Below are 22460 nucleotides of genomic sequence, written 5' to 3'. Positions count from 1 at the left end.
CGGGCCTTCAGCAGACTGAGTAACCCCTTGCTCGAGCAAGCGACCTTGGGTCCAAGCTGGGGAGCTTTGCTCAAACCAGATGAGCCCGTGCTCAAGCTGGCGACCTCGGGTTTTGAACCTGGGTCCTCCGCATCTCAGTCCAACACTGTATCCACTGCGCCACTGTCTGGTCAGGCAAGAAAGTATACTCTTTTGAATCACAAATTAATGACTTGTCTGTTACAACCGAGATAGAAATTCTACAGCCAAAGGCCTGGATTCTACTTTTTGTTCTGATACAAATAGAAGAAAGTCACTAAAATTATATAGGTCTTACTGTCTCGCTTTCTAAAATAAAATAAAATATTTTGTCATATATGCTCTAAAATATTTGTAAATAGTATTTATATTATAAGTTGAAATATTAATAAAACAATATTAATATTAGTCAAAATAGATTTTAAGTAATATAGCTTTTATAGAAATAAAAAATATCATTATGTAATAAGACAAACGTGATAAAAAATCTTAGAAATGGTAGGTAATTAATAATAAAGGATGAAAATGTATAGAGCAAAATCTCACAGAATTAAATGGAGAAAACAATGACTTTATAATCATATTGTGAAATATTAACTAAAATGCCTGCGTAAACTGATAAGAATTATAACAAAATGATTACAATTACAAAAAAATTAACAAAAAGCTCTACCCACCATAACTGCTAAAAATCTTTACCATCAAAATAAAAAACATATTCTCTTTAAGTACACATAAAACACTCAACAAGCCTGACCTGTGGTGGCACAGTGGATAAAGTGTCAACCTGGAAACACTGAGGTCGCCGGTTCAAAACCCTGGGCTTGCCTGGTCAAGGCACATATGGGAGTTGGTATTTCTGTCTCCTCCCTCCTTCTCTTTCTCTCTCCCTGCTCTATAATGAATAAATAAAATCTTAAAAAACAAACAAACAACACTCAACAAAATGCCCATGTCTAGGCCACAGAGTATGTCTTAAGAGATAGCAAAAAAATCGATCTAATAATGAACACATTTTCTAAACACAATGAAATTAAATTAAGAATTCATAATAAAAATTGCTAAATTACTTATATGCTTTAAAACTAAATATAATTTTAAACAATTTCTTGGCCTAGAGGAACTCAAAAAAATTTCAAAAATAAAGAGAAATTTACGGCAGTTAATTTATAAAATTTAAAAGCATGAACAATTAAATATTAAAGAGATAGAGAAGTAGTTTCTGAACAGTGAAGCAGGACCTTCCAAAGTCCTCTCCTCCATAAAAACAATGACAACATTGATAGAATAGTCAAAACCACCTTTTTCTGAACATTAACCATTAATGAAAGTCTGGTAACAATCTAATGAGTATTTATTCAAGAAAAACTGCTGAATATCAATAAGAACAGCAAACTGTGGAATCTGAACATTTATCTTTCCCGTGCCATTTCTCTAGCTTCATGGTAGCCTTGTAAACAAATGATTGATCCAGAAGCTACTAGAGGAGTCAGGTAGATTTGGAGCTCACCTAAAAGCCCAAGCTCCAGATAATTGTTCAATGGAGCAATTGTCTTATCAAGTGCTGGTGGAACTGAGTTTCCATATGCAAAAGAATGAAGTTGAAACTTTACACCATGTACAAAAATTAACTCAAAATGTATCACAGACCTACATAGAAGAGCCAAAAGTAAACAACTATTAGAATACATGAGTATACTAAGTGAACTTAGATTAGGCTATGATTTCTTAGTGTTACACCAAAATACAAGCAACAATAACAAAAATTTTAACTTAAAAAAAAACTTTTGAGATTCAAAAAACAACACCAAGAAAGGAAAGAAGAAAAAAGAAAGAAAGAAAGAAAGAAAGAAAGAAAGAAAGAAAGAAAGAAAGAAAGAGGAGAAAGGGAAGAAAGGGAAGAAAAGGAAGGAAGGAAGGAAGGAAGGAAGGAAGGAAGGAAGGAAGGAAGGAAGGAAGGAAGGAAGGGAGGGAGGGAGGGAGGGAGGGAAGGAAAGGAAAGGAAAGGAAAGGAAAGGAAAGGAAAGGAAAGGAAAGGAAAGGAAAGGAAAGGAAAGGAAAGGAAAGGAAAGGAAAGGAAAGGAAAGGAAAGGAAAGGAAAGGAAAGGAAAGGAAAGGAAAGGAAAGGAAAGGAAAGGAAAGGAAAGGAAAGGAAAGGAAAGGAAAGGAAAGGAAAGGAAAGGAAAGGAAAGGAAAGGAAAGGAAAGGAAAGGAAAGGAAAGGAAAGGAAAGGAAAGGAAAGGAAAGGAAAGGAAAGGAAAGGAAAGGAAAGGAAAGGAAAGGAAAGGAAAGGAAAGGAAAGGAAAGGAAAGGAAAGGAAAGGAAAGGAAAGGAGGGAGGGAGGACAGACTACAAAAAGGGAGAAAATACTTCCGAAATACTTCACATTATGGGTGTTTATCTAGAATATATAAACAAGCAAAATATGTAACTTAGTGATTTAAGAAAGTGCTGTTCAAGTGTATCTGTAGACTGATGCCAGTCTATAAACTGTAACTAGTCCATAATGGGATACATGTAGAAAATGAGAGAAAATTTTATTAAAACAGCAAAACAACACCCATTCTATAGGGCAACTATCTAGAGTCTGAATATTGGTATAATAGCAAACACTTCTGAAATGCTTCTTTTGCAGTGGAATTAATTATTCTTATACTCTTATAAATTCAATTGATGTAATCCTCACAGACCCTCAGAAATAGGTGATAGTGTCATCCCCATTTTGCACAGGAAGACACAGAGATACAGAGAAATTATGTAATTAACACTTTAGAGTCACACAGCTAATGAGTGGAGTAGCATGGATTTGACTCACTTATTCTGTCTAGTGTCAGCAGTGATTTGAAGAATCAGGAACTCCCATAAACTGCTGATGGCAATGTATATTTGTACAACTTTTGGAAGATATAGTTGGCAATAATAGAGATAAAAATGTCCAACTGAAGATGCACATGCACTTGAACGTGTGGTTCAACTTGTGCACTTCTCTACATGTTGACATCATAAGAACATTCACTACAACATAGTTTTACAGAGCAAAATGCTAGAAACAACCTCAACAATGATGAACAGGAGAGGACTGATAAAACTATAATATTCTGTATAGCCGACTGCTTTAGTGCTGTTGAGAGGAAAAAAACAGTTATATAAAATACTATAGATAAATCTCAAAGTTATATTTGTGAGTGAAAAAGTACTAAGTCCAGCTGGATCTATAATGTATATAACTATGTATAATTTTTGTGCTTAAACACATTTTTTAATGAAAGGCAGCAAGAATTTATTTGAGATCAATAAGAACAGCTATTAGAGAAATACTAATTCAGACAGAAATCCCAATAGTGCTTCAATTAAGAGATAAAGGCAAGAGGTATTTATGAGAAAACGAGCAATTACGCCAGTAGAAGAAAGGCATTTCTATTGGTGCAGGGAACATAACACAATGATGCTAATTCTAAATATTGTTTTTAATTTTCAGTCCAGTAGTCATCATTCCTGTCGTCATAATGTCTGCTTTAATGTTACCCTTGAAAAAATCTCTTTGGCACACATTGTGGCTTTAGCTCCAGTCCAAAGGTGATTTTAGCCCTGTTTTAAAATCTCAAAGGTTTGAGGAACAAGATGTGCAAGGCAGTTCCTCTGGCTTTAATTTTTTTTTTTAATTTTAGTGAGAAGAAGAGAGGCAGAGATACAGACCCTGCATGCGCCCCAACAAGATTCACTGGGAAAGACCACTAGGGGGAGATGCTCTGCCCATCTGGGGCCATTGCTCCATTGCTCATCAACTATGCCATTTTTTAGCACTTGAGGTGAAAGTCATGGAGCCATTCTCAGTGCCTGAGGCCAACTCACTCAAACCAATTGAGTCATGGTTGCAGGAGGGGAAGAAAGAGAGAAAAGAGGGAGTGGGAGTAGTAGAGATCACATTGTTACTTCTCCTGTATGCTGTGACTGGGAATTGAACCTGTGACATCACATGCTAGTCCAACACTTAACACTGAGTCAATAACCCATGGCTGGCTTCAATTTTTTTAAAACACAAACATATTCCTTGTTGTTTAAGAACATTATGATAACACAGATATACAAATATCACAAAAATAGTTATTTTGAGCAGTGGTCCCCAACCTTTTTTGGGCCATGGATCAGTTTAATGTCAGAAAATATTTCCACGGACCGGCCTTTAGGGTGAGATGGATAAATGTATCATGTGACCAAGACAAGTGTCAAGAGTGAGTCTTAGACGGATGTAACAGAGGGAATCTGGTCATTTTTTAAAAATAAAACACCGTGCAGACTTAAATATAAATAAAACGGAAATAATGTAAGTTATTTATTTTTTCTCTGTGGACTGGTACCAAATGGCCCATGGACCGGTAACAGTCCACAACCCGGGGGTTGGGGACCACTGATTTTGAGGATGGAGAAATGGATACACAAAGGGAGAGGGCTTTAAAGTTATCTGCTCCATTACTTTTAAAAAATGAATTGAATCATGAAAAACAAAATTTCAATATTTTACAAACATTGGTTGAGAATGTGTTATTCTTACTGGTTTCAAATATTTTTGAAAGATTTCATAAGAAAATAAAAAGTAGTTAAAAACATATCTTCTTTTTTTCCTAAACAATGACCATTACATTGAGCATTACACTAAAACTGCTCTAAGTTGTTCAAGTTATTGAATTTGTCATTTTGTGTTGAGAATATGGTTGTTTGATAAATGTTACTACAATAAATCAGTTAAGTAAAATAAAAAAATAAAGGGGTAAATATTCAAAATCATATTTGAACTCTGAGTCTTGTTAACTTCTCCAGTGTCTCTCTACTTTTAAGATTTGTTGGTATCAAATTATTATTTCTTTATTAAGAGAATAAAAAGATATAATGAATAATTCAGTACAGTATGTAATTTCATAAACTGGTGGGAAATGATGAGACTAAATTTCAAATTTTTAAAGAAAAACACCTCTGTATAAAATATTTGGAGATAAAACACAATGAAATTTCTGTTGTGGGTCCTGGCTGGTGGCTCAGCTGATAGAGAATCAGCCCAGCATGTGGATGTCCCAGGTTTGATTCCCAGTCAGGGCACACAAGAGAAGCTACCATGAGCTTCTCTCTCCCTCCCTCTCCCCCTTCCATCACTCTACCCCTCTAGCAGCCAGTGGCTCAATTGGTTCGAGCATTGGCCCTGGGGACTGAGCATAACTCATTGGTATCAGTGTCAGCCCCAGGAGCTAAAATGTTTGGAGCATCATCGGCCCCAGACAGTGGTTGCTGGTTGGATACCTGTTAGGGTATATGTGGGAGTCTGTCTCACTATCTCTTCTTCTCTCACTTAAAAAAAAAATTCTGTTGTGTCCCAGTTTTGATGTAGGTATATTATGTTCTTTAGAGGCAAACTCAAGTTAAAATGAATATCAACAAATATGAAGTAGTCATTTATTTTTATAGTCTACCAATATTTCTGACATACTAGTTCCGTCTCAAAATGACTGAATTCAACAGCTCAAATCAGTACAGTACTTTTAATTTAGAAGTAGCTTAATCATTTTCTGCTTTAGCATATTATGAGATGACATATGTAGAAAAAAAGGTTACAATTAATAACTTTTATGGTGACAAATTTCATGTTCATAAATGTAGTATGTCAGAGGTAGCTTTGAAAAACACTAAAAAGACTGTAGTGTTCTCTATATAATTCTATTTTTTTTAATTTTCTTTAAGTTTCATTGCAGACTCACATTATAAGTTTTACAAGATAGAATATAAAAACAGTGGATGACTTGTTTAGAAAATAAAACAAGAGTCTTTTTCTTGTGCTCTCAGAATAAATTGTTAGTGTAACTCTAGAACTCATAGCAATTCTGTATGACTAGCTCCTGATTCTTTATCATCAATCAAATATATGAAACAAATATACATCATCAAACAAAAAGTGATATTATAGTTACAGTGTTATCTCTCATGATATTTCATTTTTTATTATCTTTTTCTGTTTTTCTGTTTGTATTTAAGATTTTTTAAAATTTCTCTTTCCCCATCACCAGATATATTTCTTTTATACAGTAGAAATTTATGAAGGGTAAATGATCTAGTATTTCTCTGGCTCAATAAACATTACTACTTCTTTTTTTCTCCATTCTTTCAGCTATAGCTATATTGGAAATAAATAATAGTCAAGTATTACTGAAGTGTGAGATACAGAAAGGCAGAGGATAGGATATATAGAATGAAGGGCAATGTTGACTTTCAGCTATTATTCAAAGCAATGGATTTATAAAATTTTGTCACCAGCTGCATCATTTTTTAAGTTTTTTGGACATCGTATTTGTTTGCATCTCTCCTATTAATTATTTGCCTGTAAGCTTCTGAATATTTTCTTTCTGTTTTATATTACTGATTTTCTAAAAGTTATATATTCTTTCTATTTATAAGTGGTAAGAATCTGCATTAGGGTATCTGTTGTGTGTGAGTGTGCGTGTGTGTGTGCGTGTGCATGTGTGTGTGTGTGTGTGGGAGAAAGAGAGAGAGAGAGAAAGAGAGAGAGAGAGAGAGTTCATTGGAGTAAAAGACAGAATAAAAAAAAACCTTTACCTTTCTAGGGCACAGCCCATTGCCTTTCACCAGATTGCATTTAACAAACATTTGGGATGGCACAAATGAGTGTATGATTACTTATAAAAATCAATAAATGATTAGCCCAGAATACAATAAATATGAAGAAGCTAAAAATAATTATGGGGAACAGAAAAGGAAGAAAAGTAATGAAGCAGGGAAGAAGTGAGTGAGAGAAGCAGAAAGATAAAGAGAAATTGCATAATAAAGATCAATATGACTAAAATTAAATTAATAAATAGAGAAGCTATTTGAAATCTCTAAAGTTTAGAACATAAAATAAATTCTCACAAATCAATAAGACAAGGCTGTTATATTAACAGGAAAGTGGCCAATGGAAATGAAGAGATGTTAAAGGCTAATAAGCAGAGAGATGCTCTAATTTATAAATAATAAGAAATATGCAGACTAAAGCAATAAAACATGATTTTACTCCTTTATACCTGAGAAAACACTTAGAATATTGGATGATTTTGAGAGCTGGCAAGGATGTGGGAATGCTGGAAGTGAACAGTTGATGCGGATATAGACTGTTCAACTACTCAGAAGTGTAACTGGTTCAACTTACTTGTAGTAAGTATAAGTATATCTTATGAGTCAGTAATTTGGGGACCAAAGAATTTCACATGCTTATTTATAAGAATATAGGTAAATGTATATCTATGTGTATGTTTGTGTAGATAGTTGGAGCTAGTTGAGTATACTCATATGGTAGAATGGATAAATAAGAACAGGTGAGTACCTGCCATGTGGTGGTGATCAAAAGCAACAGATTAGTTGTACTCATAACACTGATCATAAAAACAGAGAAAACGTTACCTTTTAAAGTAATACAGAATGCTTTTGCCTTCAACAAGCATTTGCTGCAAAAGTTTTATATTTTTCAAAAGAGGTATAAACTAATTGATTCACTTTAAGCTTTTGAAAATGTTTAAGTGGTAATAGAAATAATTATAGAACATGAACTACTCAAATATATCAAGTGTACTCAGCACAAAGAGATGACTAGGATGTTTGCAGTAGTTTATAAAAGCATTTGCTTTGGCATCAGGAGAAATGACATTCAAGAAATCAGCCCTGGCCCTGGCCGGTTGGCTCAGTGGTAGAGCGTTGGTCTGGCGTGCAGAAGTCCCGGGTTCGATTCCCGGCCAGGGCACACAGGAGAAGTGCCCATCTGCTTTTCCACCCCTTCCCCTCTCCTTCCTCTCTGTCTCTCTCTTCCCCTCCTGCAGCCAAGGCTCCATTGGAGCAAAGATGGCCCGGGCGCTGAGGATGACTCTGTGGCCTCTGCCTCAGGCGCTAGAGTGGCTCTGGTTGCAACAGAGCGACGCCCTGGATGGGCAGAGCATCACCCCCTGATGGGCGTGCTGGGTGGACCCCGGTCGGGCACATGCAGGAGTCTGACAGCCTCCCCATTTCCAGCTTCAGAAAAATACAAAAAAAAAAAAAGAAAGATATAAGCCCTAACATCTCTTTGTCACAAGGTCCTGAGTAAATGAAGTAATTTTTTGAGTCTCAGTTTCTATAGGTATAAAATCACAGTAATAATATCCAGTTGGTTTATTTTTTACTGAGAGGAAGGGAGAAAATTAGACAGACTCTCACATGTTCCCCAACTCGGATCAGCCCAGTAACCCCATCTGGGACCAATGCTTGAGTACTGAGCTATATTTAATACCTAAGGCTGATGTGCTCTAATGGAGTTATTTCGGTACCATGCCTGAACTAATTGAGTGATTGGCTATGGGAAAGGAAGAGGGAAAGAAAGGAGAGAGAATGGAGGGAGGAGCAGATGACTGATTCTCCTGTGTGTTCTGACCAGGAATAAAACCCGGGATGTCCATAAGCTGGGCTGATATTCTATCCACTGAGCAACTAGCCAGCGGCCCAATTGGATTCTTATAAGTCATAAATAAATTACCCATTGTTGACTCAGTGTTAGAGCATTGCCTAGCATGTGGATGTCCCAGGTTTGATTCCAGGCCAGGGCACACAGGAGAAGTGCCCATCTGCTTCCCCTCCCTTCCCCTTCTCCCTCTCTATCTTTCTTTTCCACTCCCACAGCCAGAGGCTCCACTGGAGCAAAGTTGGCCTGGGCACTGAGGATGGCAGCATGGCCTCTGCCATAGGTACTAGAATGGCTCTGGTTGCAATGGAGCAATACCCCAGATGGGCAGAGCATTGACCCTTAGGGGGCTTGCCACATGGATCCCAGTTGGGCACATGCGGAAGTCTGTCTCTCTCCTCACTTCTCACTTCAGAAAAGTACCAAAATAAATATATAAATAAAAAAATAAGTAAAAAATTATCCATTGCATTTTAGATGCTTTTGAGAACTTACAGAGAGATTTATCCTACAGTATAGTCTTGTCTATTTCTTATCACATTTAGGCGGGTTGACAGCTTGGATGAAGCTGGTGGTAGAAGGCTTTCCATTTACTGTTGTTTGGGTATACACTGGAAGAGGTCAAACTTGCTTTATGCAATGACCTGTAATTGTTCCTACAGGAGTGATGTTCATAGCTTGATAGATGATAAGTATTAACAATAGCATAATAACTTTAAAAAATGGTTTATGGGGGGGAGTTTTGAGTAGAGTATAGAATTCAGATATCCAGAGGGAATGTGGAAGATATTGTCTTCCTGAAAAATCACAGATGACAATGAGCAGTGTACATGGAGATGATAAAATAAAGTGATATCTGTGAAGATAGTTTATACATTTTTGCTCACTAGATTACAGTCAAAACTAATGATGAAAACAGTAATAATGTGCCTGGAGTGGAAACCTATTATGGAAGATAGTTAAACAATAGATTAGAGAGAAAAAATGAGCAAAAATATAAAAGGTCTTAAAAATCAGGCTGAAGAATTTGAGTTTCTTTCTATAAATGATAGAGAGATACTTTAAAATCATGGAGGGAGACTATGTTAAAAGGTCAGTTTACTAAATGTCCAGATTACAACCATCCTACAGCTTCATTCTCTAATCTCACTTTATCTGCCATTATTACTCTAGGTAGCCAACTGCTTCTTATTATATATATTTTTTCAAATTTTATTCTTGACCATATAACTGACACTTTTTTTTAATTCTCACTGATATCTTTCTTTCTTTTTCATTCTATTTTTAATTAATTAATTAATTAATTTATTTATTTATTTATTTTGTTATAGAGACAGAGAGAGTCACAGAGAGGGACAGACAGGAACAAAGAGAGATGAGAAGAATCAATTCTTCGTTGCAGCACCTTAGTTGGTCATTGATTGCTTTCTCATATGTGTCATAACTGGAGGGCTACAGCAGACCAAGTGACCCCTTGCTCAAGCCAGGGTCATTGGGCTCATGCTGGTGAGCCTTGCTCAAACCACATGAGCCCACCCTCAAGCTGGTAACCCCAGGATCTTGAATCAGGGTCTTCTGCATCCTAGTCCAAAGCTCTATACACTGAGCCACTGCCTGGTCAGGCACTGATATCTTTTCTTTTATTTAAATTGAAATTTCGCTTAGACAATTAATTTTAACGAGGTGACATTGATCAATTAGAGTACACAGATTCAGAGAAAACATCTCCAGGTCATTTTGACATTTGATTATGTTGTATACCCCTCACCCAAAGTCTTATTGCCCTCTGTCACCTTCTCTTTGGTTTTCTCTATGCCCGTCCACTTCCCCCAAGCCCTCCCTCACCTCCCACCACTACCCTCTGGTAACCACTGTACTCTTATCCATGTCCATGATTCTCAATTTTGTGTCCCACCTATGTATGGAATCATACAGTTCTTAATTTTTTTAAATTTATTTACTTATTTCACTCATTATAATCAAGGTCCATCCATGTGGTTGTAAATGATCCTATGTCATCATTTCTTATGCCTGAGTAGTATTCCATAGTATATGTATGCCATCTTTATCCAGTCTTCTATTGAAGGACTTTTCATTGTTTCTATCTCTTGGCCACTGTGAACAATATTGCGATAAACATGGGGTTGCATGTGTCTTTACGTACCAATGTTTTTGAGTTTTGAGGGTATATACCTAGTAGAGGGATTGCTGGGTCATATGGTAGTTCTAGTCTTAATTTTTTGAGGAACCACTATACTTTCTTTCATAATGGTTGTACTACTTTACATTCCCACCAACAGTGGATGAGGGTTCCTTTTTCTCCACAGCCTCTCAAACATTTGCTATTACCTGTCTTGTTAATAATAGCTAATCTAGCAGGCATGAGGAGATTGTAGTTTTGATTTGCATTTCTCTAATAGCTAGTGAAGATAAGCATCTTTTCATATATCTATTGGCCATTTGTATTTCTTCCCGGGAAAGTGTCTGTTCATGTCCTCTTCCCATTTTTTTGTATCAGATTGTTTGCATGTTTGTTGTTGAGTTTTATGAGTTCTTGGCATATTTTGCATATTAGGCCCTTATCTGTGCTGTTGTTTAAAAATACCATCTCCCATTTAGTTGGCTGTCTGTTTTGCTGTCAGTTTTTCTTGCTGTGCAAAAGCTTCTTAGTCTGCTGTAGTTCCATTCATTTATCTTTGCCTTCACTTCCGTTGCCTTTGGAGTCAAATTCATAAAGAGCTCTTTTCAACCAAGATCCATGAGTTTAGTACCTATGTTTTCTTCTATATAATTTATTGTTTCAGATCTTATATTTAGCTCTTTGATCCATTTTGAATTAATTTTGGTACAAGGGGACAAACTGTCATTGAGTTTCATTCTTTTGCATGTGGTTCTCCAGTTTTCCTAGCGCCATTTATTGAAGAGGCTTTCTTTTATCCTTTTTATGTTTTTGGCTCCTTTATCAAAGATGATTTGACCATACATACGTGGTTTTATTTCTGGGCTCTCATTCTGTTCCATTGGTCTGTCTATTTTTCTTCCAATACCATGCTGTTTTGATTATCATGGCTCTATAATATAATTTGAAGTCAGGTATTGTAATGCCCCCCTCCCCCAGCTTCATTCTTTTTCCTTAGGATTACTTTGACTATTCAGGGTTTTTAATAGTTCCATATAAACCTAATGATTTTTTGTTCCATTTCTATAAAAATTAAATTGGAATTTTGATGGGAATTGCATTAAATTTGTATAGCACTTTGGGTACTATGGTCATTTCAACTATATTTATTATTCCAATCCAACAACAGGGAATATTTTTCCATTTCATTGTATCTTTTTCGATTTTTCTTAACAATTGTTTGTAGTTTTCATTATAAAGGTCCTTTACATTCTTTGTTATGTTTATTCCTAGGTATTTTGTTGTTGTTGCAATCATAAAAGTGATTTTTTTTTTTTGAGTTCGATTTCTGATGTTTCATTGTTGGCATATAAGAAGGCAATAGACTTCTGTATATAAATTTTGTATCCTGCAAACGTACTGTTTAATGTTTCTTTTTTTTTTTTTTGTATTTTTCTGAAGCTGGAAACAGGGAGGCAGGCAGACAGACTCCTGCATGTGCCCGACTGGGATCTACCTGGCATACCCACCAGGGGGCAATGCTCTGCCCATCTGGGGCATCACTCTGTTGCAACCAGAGGCATTCCAGCGCCTGAGGCAGAGGCCATAGAGCCATCCTCAGAGCCTGGGCCAGCCCTGCTCCAGTGGGGCCTTGGCTGTGGGAGGGGAAGAGAGAGACAGAGAGGAAGGAGAGGGGGAGGGGTGGAGAAGCAGATGTGCACTTCTCCTGTGTGCCAAAGCTGGGAATCAAACCCGGGACTCCTGCACGCCAGGCCGATGCTCCACCACTGAGCCAACTGGCCAGGGCCAGTTTAATGTTTCTAATAGTCTTTCTGTGGAGTCTTTGGGGGTTATGATGTACAGGATTATATCATCTGCAAAAAGTAAAACTTTACTTTTTCTTTCCCAATATGAGTACCTTTTATTTTTTTCTCTTGTCAGATTACTCTGGCTAGAACTTCAAGCATTATATTGTATAAGAGTAGAGAGAGTGGGTAGTCTTGTCTTGTTCCTGATTTTAGAGGAAATGTTTTCAGTTTTTTGCCATTTAATATAATGTTAGCTGATGGTTTGTCATAAATGGCCTTTATTATGTTGAAATATTTTCCCTCTACCCCATTTTGTTTAGTGTTTTAAACATAAAATGATGGCCTGACCAGGTGGTGGCGCAGTGGATAGAGTGTCAGACTGGGATGCAGAGGACCCAGGTTCGAGACCCCATGGTCACCAGCTTGAGCAAGGGCTCATCTGGTTTGAGCAAAAGCCCACCAGCTTGAACCCAAGGTCACTGGCTCCAGCAAGGGGTTACTCAGTCTGCTGAAGGCCCATGGTCAAGGCACATATGAGAAAGCAATCAATGAACAACTAAGGTGTTGCAACGCACAATGAAATACTAATGATTGATGCTTCTCATCTCTCTTCATTCATGTCTGTCTGTCCCTGTCTATCCCTCTGTCTGACTCACTCTCTGTCTCTTTAAAAAAAAAATTAAACATAAAATGATGTTGTATTTTATCAAATGACAAAACTATATCTATTGAAAGGATCATTTGTTTTTGTTCTTCATTTTGTTTATATAGAGTATTATGTTAACTATTTTACATATGTTGAACCATCATTGTGGTTCTGGGATGAATCCCACTTGATCATAATGTATTATTTTTTCAATGTGTTGTTGTATTCGATTTGCTAGTATTTTGTTTAGTATATTAGCATCTGTATTCATTAGAGATATTGCTCTGTAGTTTTCTTTTTTTGTGTTGTCCTTGCCAGGTTTTGGTATGAGGGTCATGTTGGCCTCATAAAATGTGTTTAGAAGTATTGCTACTTCTTCAATTTTTTGGAAGACTTTGAGTAGAATAGGAATCAAATCTTCTTTGAATGTTTTATAGAATTCACTAGTATAGTCCTCTGGCCTGGGAGGTTTTAGATTGTTGTTTCTATTTCCTCCCTGCTTATGGGTCTGTTCAGGCTTTCTGCTTCTTTCTGACTTACTCTAGGAAGATTGTATTGTTCTAGGAATTTATATATTTTTTCTAGATTGTTAAATTTGGTGGCATAAAGTTTCTCATAGTATTCTACGATAATTCTTTGTATATCTATGATGTCTGTGGTGATTTCTCCTCTTTAATTTTAGATTTTGTTTATGAGTCCTTTCTCTTTTTCCTTAGTGCGTCTTGCCAAGGATTTGTCAATTCTGTTGATCTTTTCAAAGAACCAGCTCCTTGTTTTATTGATTTTTTTCTATAGTTTTTCTGTTCTTTATTTCATTTATTTCTGCTCTCATTTTTATTATTTCCTTTCTTCTGCTGGTTTTGGATTGTCTTTGTTCTTTGTTTTATACTTCCTTAAGATGTGATGTTAAGTTGTTTACCTGGGCTTCTCCTTGTTTATTCATATAGACCTGTAGTGATATGAACTCCCCTCTTATACTGCTTTTGCTGTATCTCAGATATTTTGATATGTCATATTGTCATTTTCTTTTTTCTGTATCTTTTGATCTCTGCTTTTCTTTCTTCCTTGATTCATTCATTTTTTAGAAGTATGTTGTTTAATTTCCACATTTTTGTGGGTTTATTTACTTCTTTTTTGCAGTTGTATTGTAGTTTCAAAGCTTTATGGTTAGAGAATATTCTTGGTATAATATCAGTTTTTCTCAATTTGTTGATGTTAGTTTTGTGGTCCAACATATGGTCAATTCTTGAGAATGTTCCATGTACACTGGAGAAAAATGTAAACTCTGACATTTTGGCATGAAATGTCCTGTAGATGTCTATCATATCCAATTATTTTAGTGTTTCATTTAAGGCCAATATTTCTTTATTAGTTTTGTGTTTGGATGATCAATTTAGAGCCATAAGCAGTGTAATGAGTTCTCCAATTATGACCATTTTTTCGGATTTTATTTTTAGTTCAGTTAGTAGATATCTTATATATTATACTTTGGTGCTCCTTGGTTTGGTGCATATATATTAAGAAGTGTTATATATTCTTGATTCAATGTCCCCTTTATTATTATAAAATGACCATTTTTGTCTCTGATTGCCTTTGCTGTCTTGTAGTCAACATTGTTAGATATGAGTATGGCTACACCTGCTTTTCTTTGGATATTATTTGCTTAGAGAATTGTTTTTCAACCTTTCACTTTGAATTTGTTTTTCTCCTTGTAGCTTAGATGTGTTTCTTGTAGGCAGCATACATTTGGATTCTATTTTTTTATCCATTCTGCTACTGTGTCTTTTTATTGGTGCGTTCAAACCATTTACATTTCATGTAATTATTGTCACTTGAGGGTTGCCTATTGCTATTTTATATATTGTTTTCTGATAGCTCTGTTTCTTGTTTTGTTCTTCTCTCTTTTGTTTCTCTGTCATTTGTTTTGGTTTGGTTGTATTCCATACTTCTTTCCTTTGTTTCTTTTTTTTTTTAGCCATGTGTTTCTGCAGTTTTTTTTTCAGGGGTGGTTATCATTAGGTAATAAAAAAGATATATATCATATTCACTGTAGTACATTGCCTCATGTGTGCTTCTGCACTTCATCCTCCCTTGTTACTGTTAATCTTTATCCTCTCCCCTTTTTTGTTTTTGTCACAGATTAATTTTGTTTTTATTGTGATCTTGTTGGAGCTTTTAGATATCTTTCTTTCAATTCTCATTTTCCAGATTCAGATTTCTCTCTCATCATTTTATATATATAAATTCTTTCAAATTTTAATATTCTTTTCAAAAATAGGAGAAATAAGATGATGACAGCAAAAAGGCCAGAGAGAAGACTGCCATCTTTACAGTATAGGCAAATCCTGGGCTCTGTTGTGGGACAGATGCTACTTATAGAAGGAGGGCTGAATCCAAAGATACTGTAGATAAAAAAAATTAAAATACAAAGAAATGGGGAGCAAGAACTGGAGAAATCAAACACAAATTAAGGTTGTAATCGCTAAAGACCAGAAGAAAATTGGAACCACTGAGAAAACTATGGGATATTTTGTCCAACTAATGTTGATGTGAATTGATTATATCTGCCAAAATGAACTGTATAGTAGGGAAGAGATAATAGCTGTTGATGTAAATGCCACAGTAATCAGGTTTGAGGTGATAACGAAGTTTCAGAGTGATAAGGAGCTCTCCAAGAAGTATTTGAGAATTAAGATTTGGTTAATGGACATAGTGGATCAATAAATGGTAATTAAATTTATGCATTATTTTGTGTTTTTGTCCATAATCTAAAAATAATGTAAATTGGGAAATAAGTACAATTTTTTAAATCTATATTTGGAAATTTGAGAGAATAAGAACTAAGGAAAATACTAGTGAGAAAATCTAAGCCCTGGTTGGTTGGCTCAGTGGTAGAGTGTCGGCCTGGCATGCAGGAGTCCCGGGTTCGATTCCCGGCCAGGGCACACAGGAGAAGCGCCCATTTGCTTCTCCACCCCTCCCCCTCTCTTTCCTCTCTGTCTCTCTCTTCCCCTCCCACAGCCGAGGCTCCACTGGAGCAAAAGATGGCCCAGGCACTGGGGATGGCCCCATGGCCTCTGCCTCAGGTGCTAAAGTGGCTCTGGTCACAACAGAGCAATGCCCTGGATGGGCAGAGCCTTGCCCCTGGTGGGCGTGCTGGGTGGATTCCAGTCGGGCGCATGCGGGAGTCTGTCTGACTGCTTCCCCATTTCCAGCTTCAGAAAAATACAAAAAAGAAAACAACAACAACAAAAAAATCTATCACAATTCAGGCTAAGAGAAAATATAAAATAAAGCTATAATGTTCTTTCTGGTGTTACTAGAAATACTTTGCAAATTTGCAAGGGAGCTGCCTATCAAAAGCAAATAAACTACTGCTTTAGGAACAAAATGGTTAATATGTTATGTAATATTATTAAAGAGGGTACATGTAAAAACTGATGAAATAAAGTATTGAAATATTCAAGAAAGGTATAATTTAGAGATATGTTAAATAAATAAATAAAGATCATAAAAACAATAATTATAAAAATTATTATTTTCATCTAATAATATGTTAGGTGTGAACTTAGAGAAAAGTAAGTTGATTTCAGCAATTCAGAGAAAACCTGATTGTATAGATTTAGAAAGAAAAAAAATTAGAGAAGTAATATGTGAAGAAACTAAAGGGAAAGTGAAATAAGTAAAAATAATGGGGAGTAATTATTGTAATTTAAACATAAAGAATACTATTATTTTTTACTTTTGAAATGTCAAGAAAAATGAGTATGGGTACTGCATTGAATAGGAACAACACATTTTAAAAACCAAGACTCAACTTAAAAATTATGAAAATAAGAAACAGAAGAGAAAAAAATTTATTTTTGAAGTGTTATCATTAATAGTCTATTCATTTTTATTATTAAACTATGAATCTGTGGTAGGTTTTCTAAAAAATAAAGTAATTCAAATACAGACTAAACTTTTTTATGTGAAATTTTGTTTAAATAAAAATTATTTTTCAATATCAATAAAGTCTATGTTATATGTAATAATATAAATGCTGACAATGTTTTTTTTAATATATGCTTCAGAAGGAGATAAATTACCAGCAGGTTAAATTCTTCAGGTAAAAAAAGCCTCATATAATCATCAAAATGTAAAATATAGGCAGGTATACTTTGTATTATTGAGATGTGCAGATACTTTATTTTTTACAAATTGAAGGTTGATGGAAACTCTGAGTCAAGCAAGCCTGTAACTATCATTTTTCCAACAGCATTTGCTTATTCCATGTCTCTGTATCATATTTTGGTAATTTTTGCATATTTCAAACTTTTAAATTATTACTGTATTTGTTATAGTGATCTATGATCAGTGATCCTTTTTTATTACTACTATAATTGTTATGGGATACAGTAAACTTTCACCCATATAAAACAAGTCAATTAATAAGTGTTCTGTGTATCTTGACTGCTCCACTAGCTGGCCATTCCCCGTCTCACTCTATCTCCTAGGGCTGATTTATTTTCTGAGACATAACAAAATTGAAATTAAGCCAATTAGCAATCTTAAAATGGCCTCTAAGTTCAATTGAAGTAAGAATCAAATATTTCTCAATCAAAAGCTAGAAATAATTAAATTTAGCATCAAAGGTATATATAAACCCAAAAGATAGGTGTCTTGAACCAGTTAGCCAAGTTGTGAATGCAAAGAAATAGTTCTTGAAGAAAATTAGAAGTATTACTCAAATGAACACAGAAATGATAAGAAAGTAAAAGAGCCTTAGTGATGGTATAATCATTTGGTGGTCTGGATGGAAGATCAGACCAGCCACAATATTTCCTTAAACCCAAGCCTAATCCAGAGCAAAGTCCTGTCTTTAATTGAGGAAACTGCAGAAGAATCGTTTGAAGTTTGCTGATTCATAAAGTTTAAAGAAAGAAGCCATCCCCATAATATAAAGTGCAAAGTTGAAACAGCAAGTGCTGCTACCAGAAACCGGAAAAAGTTATACAAAAAGAGCTAGCTAAGATAATTAATTTAGGTGGCTATATTAAACAATGGATTTTCAGTGTAGATGAAACAGCTTTATTTTAAAAGATGCCATTTAAGACTTTCATAGCTAGAGAGGAGAAGTCGATGCCTGGCTTCAAGTTTCAAAGCTTAGGTTGACTCTCTTAGCTAATGTAACTGGTGATTTAAATTTGAAGTCAAAGCACATTGACTGCTCTAAAAACAACATAGTTTACTGAATATTTTATGCTCACTATTGAGACCTACTGCTCCAGAAAATGGATTCCTTTTAAAATAGAACTGCTATTAAAATTAATAATAAAAATAATAATTAAAAAGAGTAAAAAATAAAATAATATAGTACTGCTTATTGATAATGTACCTGGTCACTGAAGAGCTCTGATGGAGTTGTACAATAAGATTAATGTTTTCTTTCTGGCTAACCCAACATCCATTTTGTAACCCATGGGTCAAGGTATAATTTTGGCTTCTAGTTCTATTATTTCTGAAATACATTTTGTAAGACGATACCTGCCACAGACTGTGATTCTTTTGATGGATTTAGGTAAAGTAAATTGAAAACCTTCTGGAAAATAGTCACAATGCCAGATGCCATTAAGAACATTTATGATTCATGGAAAGAGGACAAAATATCAGCATTAAGAAGAACTTGGTAGAAGTCGATTCCAGCTATCATGGATGACTTTAAAGGGCTCGAGACTTTGGCAAAGGAACTACCTACTGAGGTTTTAGAAATAGGAAGGGAACTAGAATTAGAAATGGCGCCTGAAGATGTGACTGAATTGCTGCACTGGCCTGAAAAAGCTTTCACAGATGAGTAGATACTTCTTATGAATGAACCAAGAAAGTAGTATTCTGCAGTGGAATCTACTCTTGGTCAAGATGCTATAAAGATTATTGAAATGACAACAGAAGAATTTGGTTGATAAAGCTGTGTCATTATTTAAAAAAAAATGACTTTAATTTTGAAAAAAGGCCCTGGCCGGTTGGCTCAGCGGTAGAGCGTCGGCCTAGCGTGCAGAGGACCCGGGTTCGATTCCCGGCCAGGGCACACAGGAGAAGCGCCCATTTGCTTCTCCACCCCTCCGCCGCGCTTTCCTCTCTGTCTCTCTCTTCCCCTCCCGCAGCCAAGGCTCCATTGGAGCAGAGATGGCCCAGGCGCTGGGCATGGCTCTGTGGCCTCTGCCTCAGGCGCTAGAGTGGCTCTGGTCGCAATATGGCGAAGCCCAGGATGGGCAGAGCATCGCCCCCTGGGGGGCAGAGCACCGCCCCTGGTGGGCGTGCCGGGTGGATCCCGGTCCGGCGCATGCGGGAGTCTGTCTGACTGTCTCTCCCTGTTTCCAGCTTCAGAAAAATGAAAAAAAAAAAAAAAAAAAAAAATTGAAAAAAAACTTCTACTGTAGCCCTGGCCGGTTGGCCCAGTGGTAGAGCGTCGGCCTGGCGTGCAGAAGTCCCGGGTTTGATTCCCGGCCAGGGCACACAGGAGAAGCGCCCATCTGCTTCTCCACCCTCCCCCTCTCCTTCCTCTCTGTCTCTCTCTTCCCCTCCCGTAGCCGAGGCTCCACTGGAGCAAAGATGGCCTGGGCCTGGTGGGCGTGCCGGGTGGATCCCGGTCGGGATCTGACTGTCTCTCCCCGTTTCCGGCTTCAGAAAAATACAGAAAAAAAAAAAAAAAACCCAAACCTTCTACTGTAAGTAAAATGCTATCAAACAATATCGTATGCTACAGAGAAATCACTTTGGAGAGGAAAAATCAGTTTATGCACAAAATTTTATTGTTGTCTTATTTTAATTTCCATAGCCACCCAAACCTCCAGCAACCACCATACTGATCAGTCAGCAGTCATTAACATCAAGGCAAGATCCTCTACCAACAAAAAGATTATGACTATTGAAGGCTTTAGCAATAAAATATTTTTAATTAATTTATATACAGTGTTCTTAGACATAATGCTTTTGCATACGTAATAAACCTAACTGGTCTGAGTGTCAGCCCAGGCACTAAGAATAGCTTGGTTGATTCAAGCATCGACCCCAGATGGGTGTTGCTGGGTGGATCCTGTTTGAGCACATGCAAGGTCTATCTCTCAATCTCTCCTCCTCTCACTTAAAAAAAAATAATAGTATTTTTATTGCATATTATTTTTTCAGAACTAAACTGGATATTATATAAAATATAAGAGAAAAATCTATAACTTGATTTCTGACTTTTACATGCTTATTATTTCATCAGAGATAAGAATTAAAGAAACATGAAAAATAAAACTATAACATAAAATAGATAAAAACAAAATTTAATTGCAAATTAAAATGTAATTACATATTCACGGACAATATAGTCTAGACACAGAAAGGAAAAATTATTTCAGAGCAAGAATATTTGGAAGAAGACTCCATTAAAGAAGAAAAATTTGAGCTACTAGGTCTTAAAGCATATCTGGGACTTTTAGAGACACAGAGAGAAAACATTACGATCTAAGAAGAAGTAAAATGGAAAAAGTTTATGATGTATGGATTCTTAGTAATCTGATGAAGCTTGTGTAACTGCTTATTAGAAAGTTTTAAAAAGTATAAAATAGAAAACTAAGAAAAAGTTAAAAAGTACATATTGATAAAGGAATTAAACATATTGAAATGTAATTGTGAATACTGAACAATAAACACTTTTGGAGTAATATATGTGCTTTTTAATTAATCCTTTTGGTAAGAAAAATGAACAGTGTGCCTATGACTCCTATTATTGAAGTAGTTGTAATTTTCAAAGCTTGAACATAAGTGATATTTTGAGATATCAACAACTGTAATGTGTTATAAATATGTCTATCACTACTATTGTATACACACTCGCAGTTGCAGATAATAACCAGTCTGAGGCATACATTCACAATGGAAAGAAATGTTAACTTTTAGTGAGAGGTTAAAGACAACAAAGTTGTAATATTTTCTCCAACAAAGTTCACAGACCTCTTCAATTCTATTCATGGACCCCTAAGTGTCCTGCAGACACAGACTTTAAATCTGGGAAAGACAGTGAGACACTATCATTCATTAAGCAACTGATGGGTGTGGGGCACAGTAACAAGTGCTTCATGCTATTCTTGCAACATGCTGTAAGGAAGATATTATTATTCTGAACATTGATACTTGAGAGATGAGAAACTAGGCTCAAAAAGTTTTATGTGACCTACCTGTAGTCACATATTATACATAATGAATGCCAGCCACAATATTAGAGTTCACATGTCAGACTCCATAGCCTTTGTATGCTTTCCCCACTGTGGTCTATGACCCAGAGAATCAACAGACTGTTTCAAATGGGCAGTTAGAAGATGAACCCAGCCAGAACGAGGAGATGTTTGCAAGCGTAGTGGCAATACAGTTAGAAGTGTGAGACAGACCAGACTGTGGATTCTAAAGAGAATCCAGATGAAAGTAATGAAATAGTTTCTGAGGGAAAATAATCTGATGATTGTAATGGTAAGGAATATTGTGCTATTTCCTGCCCAGAAATTCTAGAAGTGTAAAATGACACATTATACTTGTGCCTTACCTAAAATTAAATCAACTCTTTTGTTAATTTTCAGAATGAGTTTTTGAATTATTTTTCTTAAAATCTATTCTTAATTATAGAATAATATACAATACACTAAAATTTAAAAAGCACTTGCTATTCTTAAATAAAGCAAAACACATCTACTTACCAACACTTGTGCAACTTTCACCATCTGCATCCAGCCTCCACCCTTCATAACACGAGCACTTTACTGTGTGCTTTTGCTGCTCACACACTTGACTGCACTTTAGATGATTGCTACAATAATCTACAATTTCACATGTTTTATTGTCTTTGTTGAGTTGAAGTCCTTCCGGGCAGGAACAGACAATACCTCTTCCAGGAACAACAGAACAGTGGTTGCTACAGCCTCCATTGTTCAGAGAACATTCATCTATAAAAAAGGAAGAAGAGATACAGAGCATTGTCAATTGTTTTGATCAATTAAATAATAACCATTGAACTTAATTCCCTACAATTTAAATAAAAGCAAGTATATACTAATAAGTAGAAAAAAGCTTTTTTTCTGGATTTTTTTTCTAGAGGTACAGGTAGGAATGATAAAAAAATTCACTTGAAAACATAGATGTGCCCTAACTGGAGATTGAATCCACAATCTCAGCATATTGGGATAATGCTCTGAACAATGGAGCTACTCAGACAGAGCCCATTAATTTTTAATTTAGGTATACTGTACATACTGTACATTGTACCTTATATAATGCTTATTATAATTAATTCAATGAGATCATAGAAAAAAAATAATACACATGCACAAAAAGTTGATATGGTATTTTGGCTGAAATAACAACTAGTATTGACTACATGGATAA

General features: G+C 35.8%; 1 protein-coding gene across 1 annotated transcript in view; it reads right to left on the bottom strand.

The window, feature by feature from the left end:
- LRP1B (LDL receptor related protein 1B) overlaps positions 1–22460 on the bottom strand; it is a 2131860-nt gene that overhangs the window by 725021 nt on the left and 1384379 nt on the right. The window contains exon 23 of the mRNA XM_066281034.1: positions 21776–22021. Within this exon, the coding sequence (XP_066137131.1) occupies positions 21776–22021 (246 nt within the window). The remainder of the gene's footprint in view (positions 1–21775; positions 22022–22460) is intronic.

This window comes from Saccopteryx bilineata, chromosome 5 (assembly GCF_036850765.1).
Source record: "Saccopteryx bilineata isolate mSacBil1 chromosome 5, mSacBil1_pri_phased_curated, whole genome shotgun sequence".
NCBI lineage: Eukaryota > Metazoa > Chordata > Mammalia > Chiroptera > Emballonuridae > Saccopteryx > Saccopteryx bilineata.
Note: the sequence above shows the minus strand (reverse complement) of the source record. Positions and strands in the feature narration are given on the sequence as shown.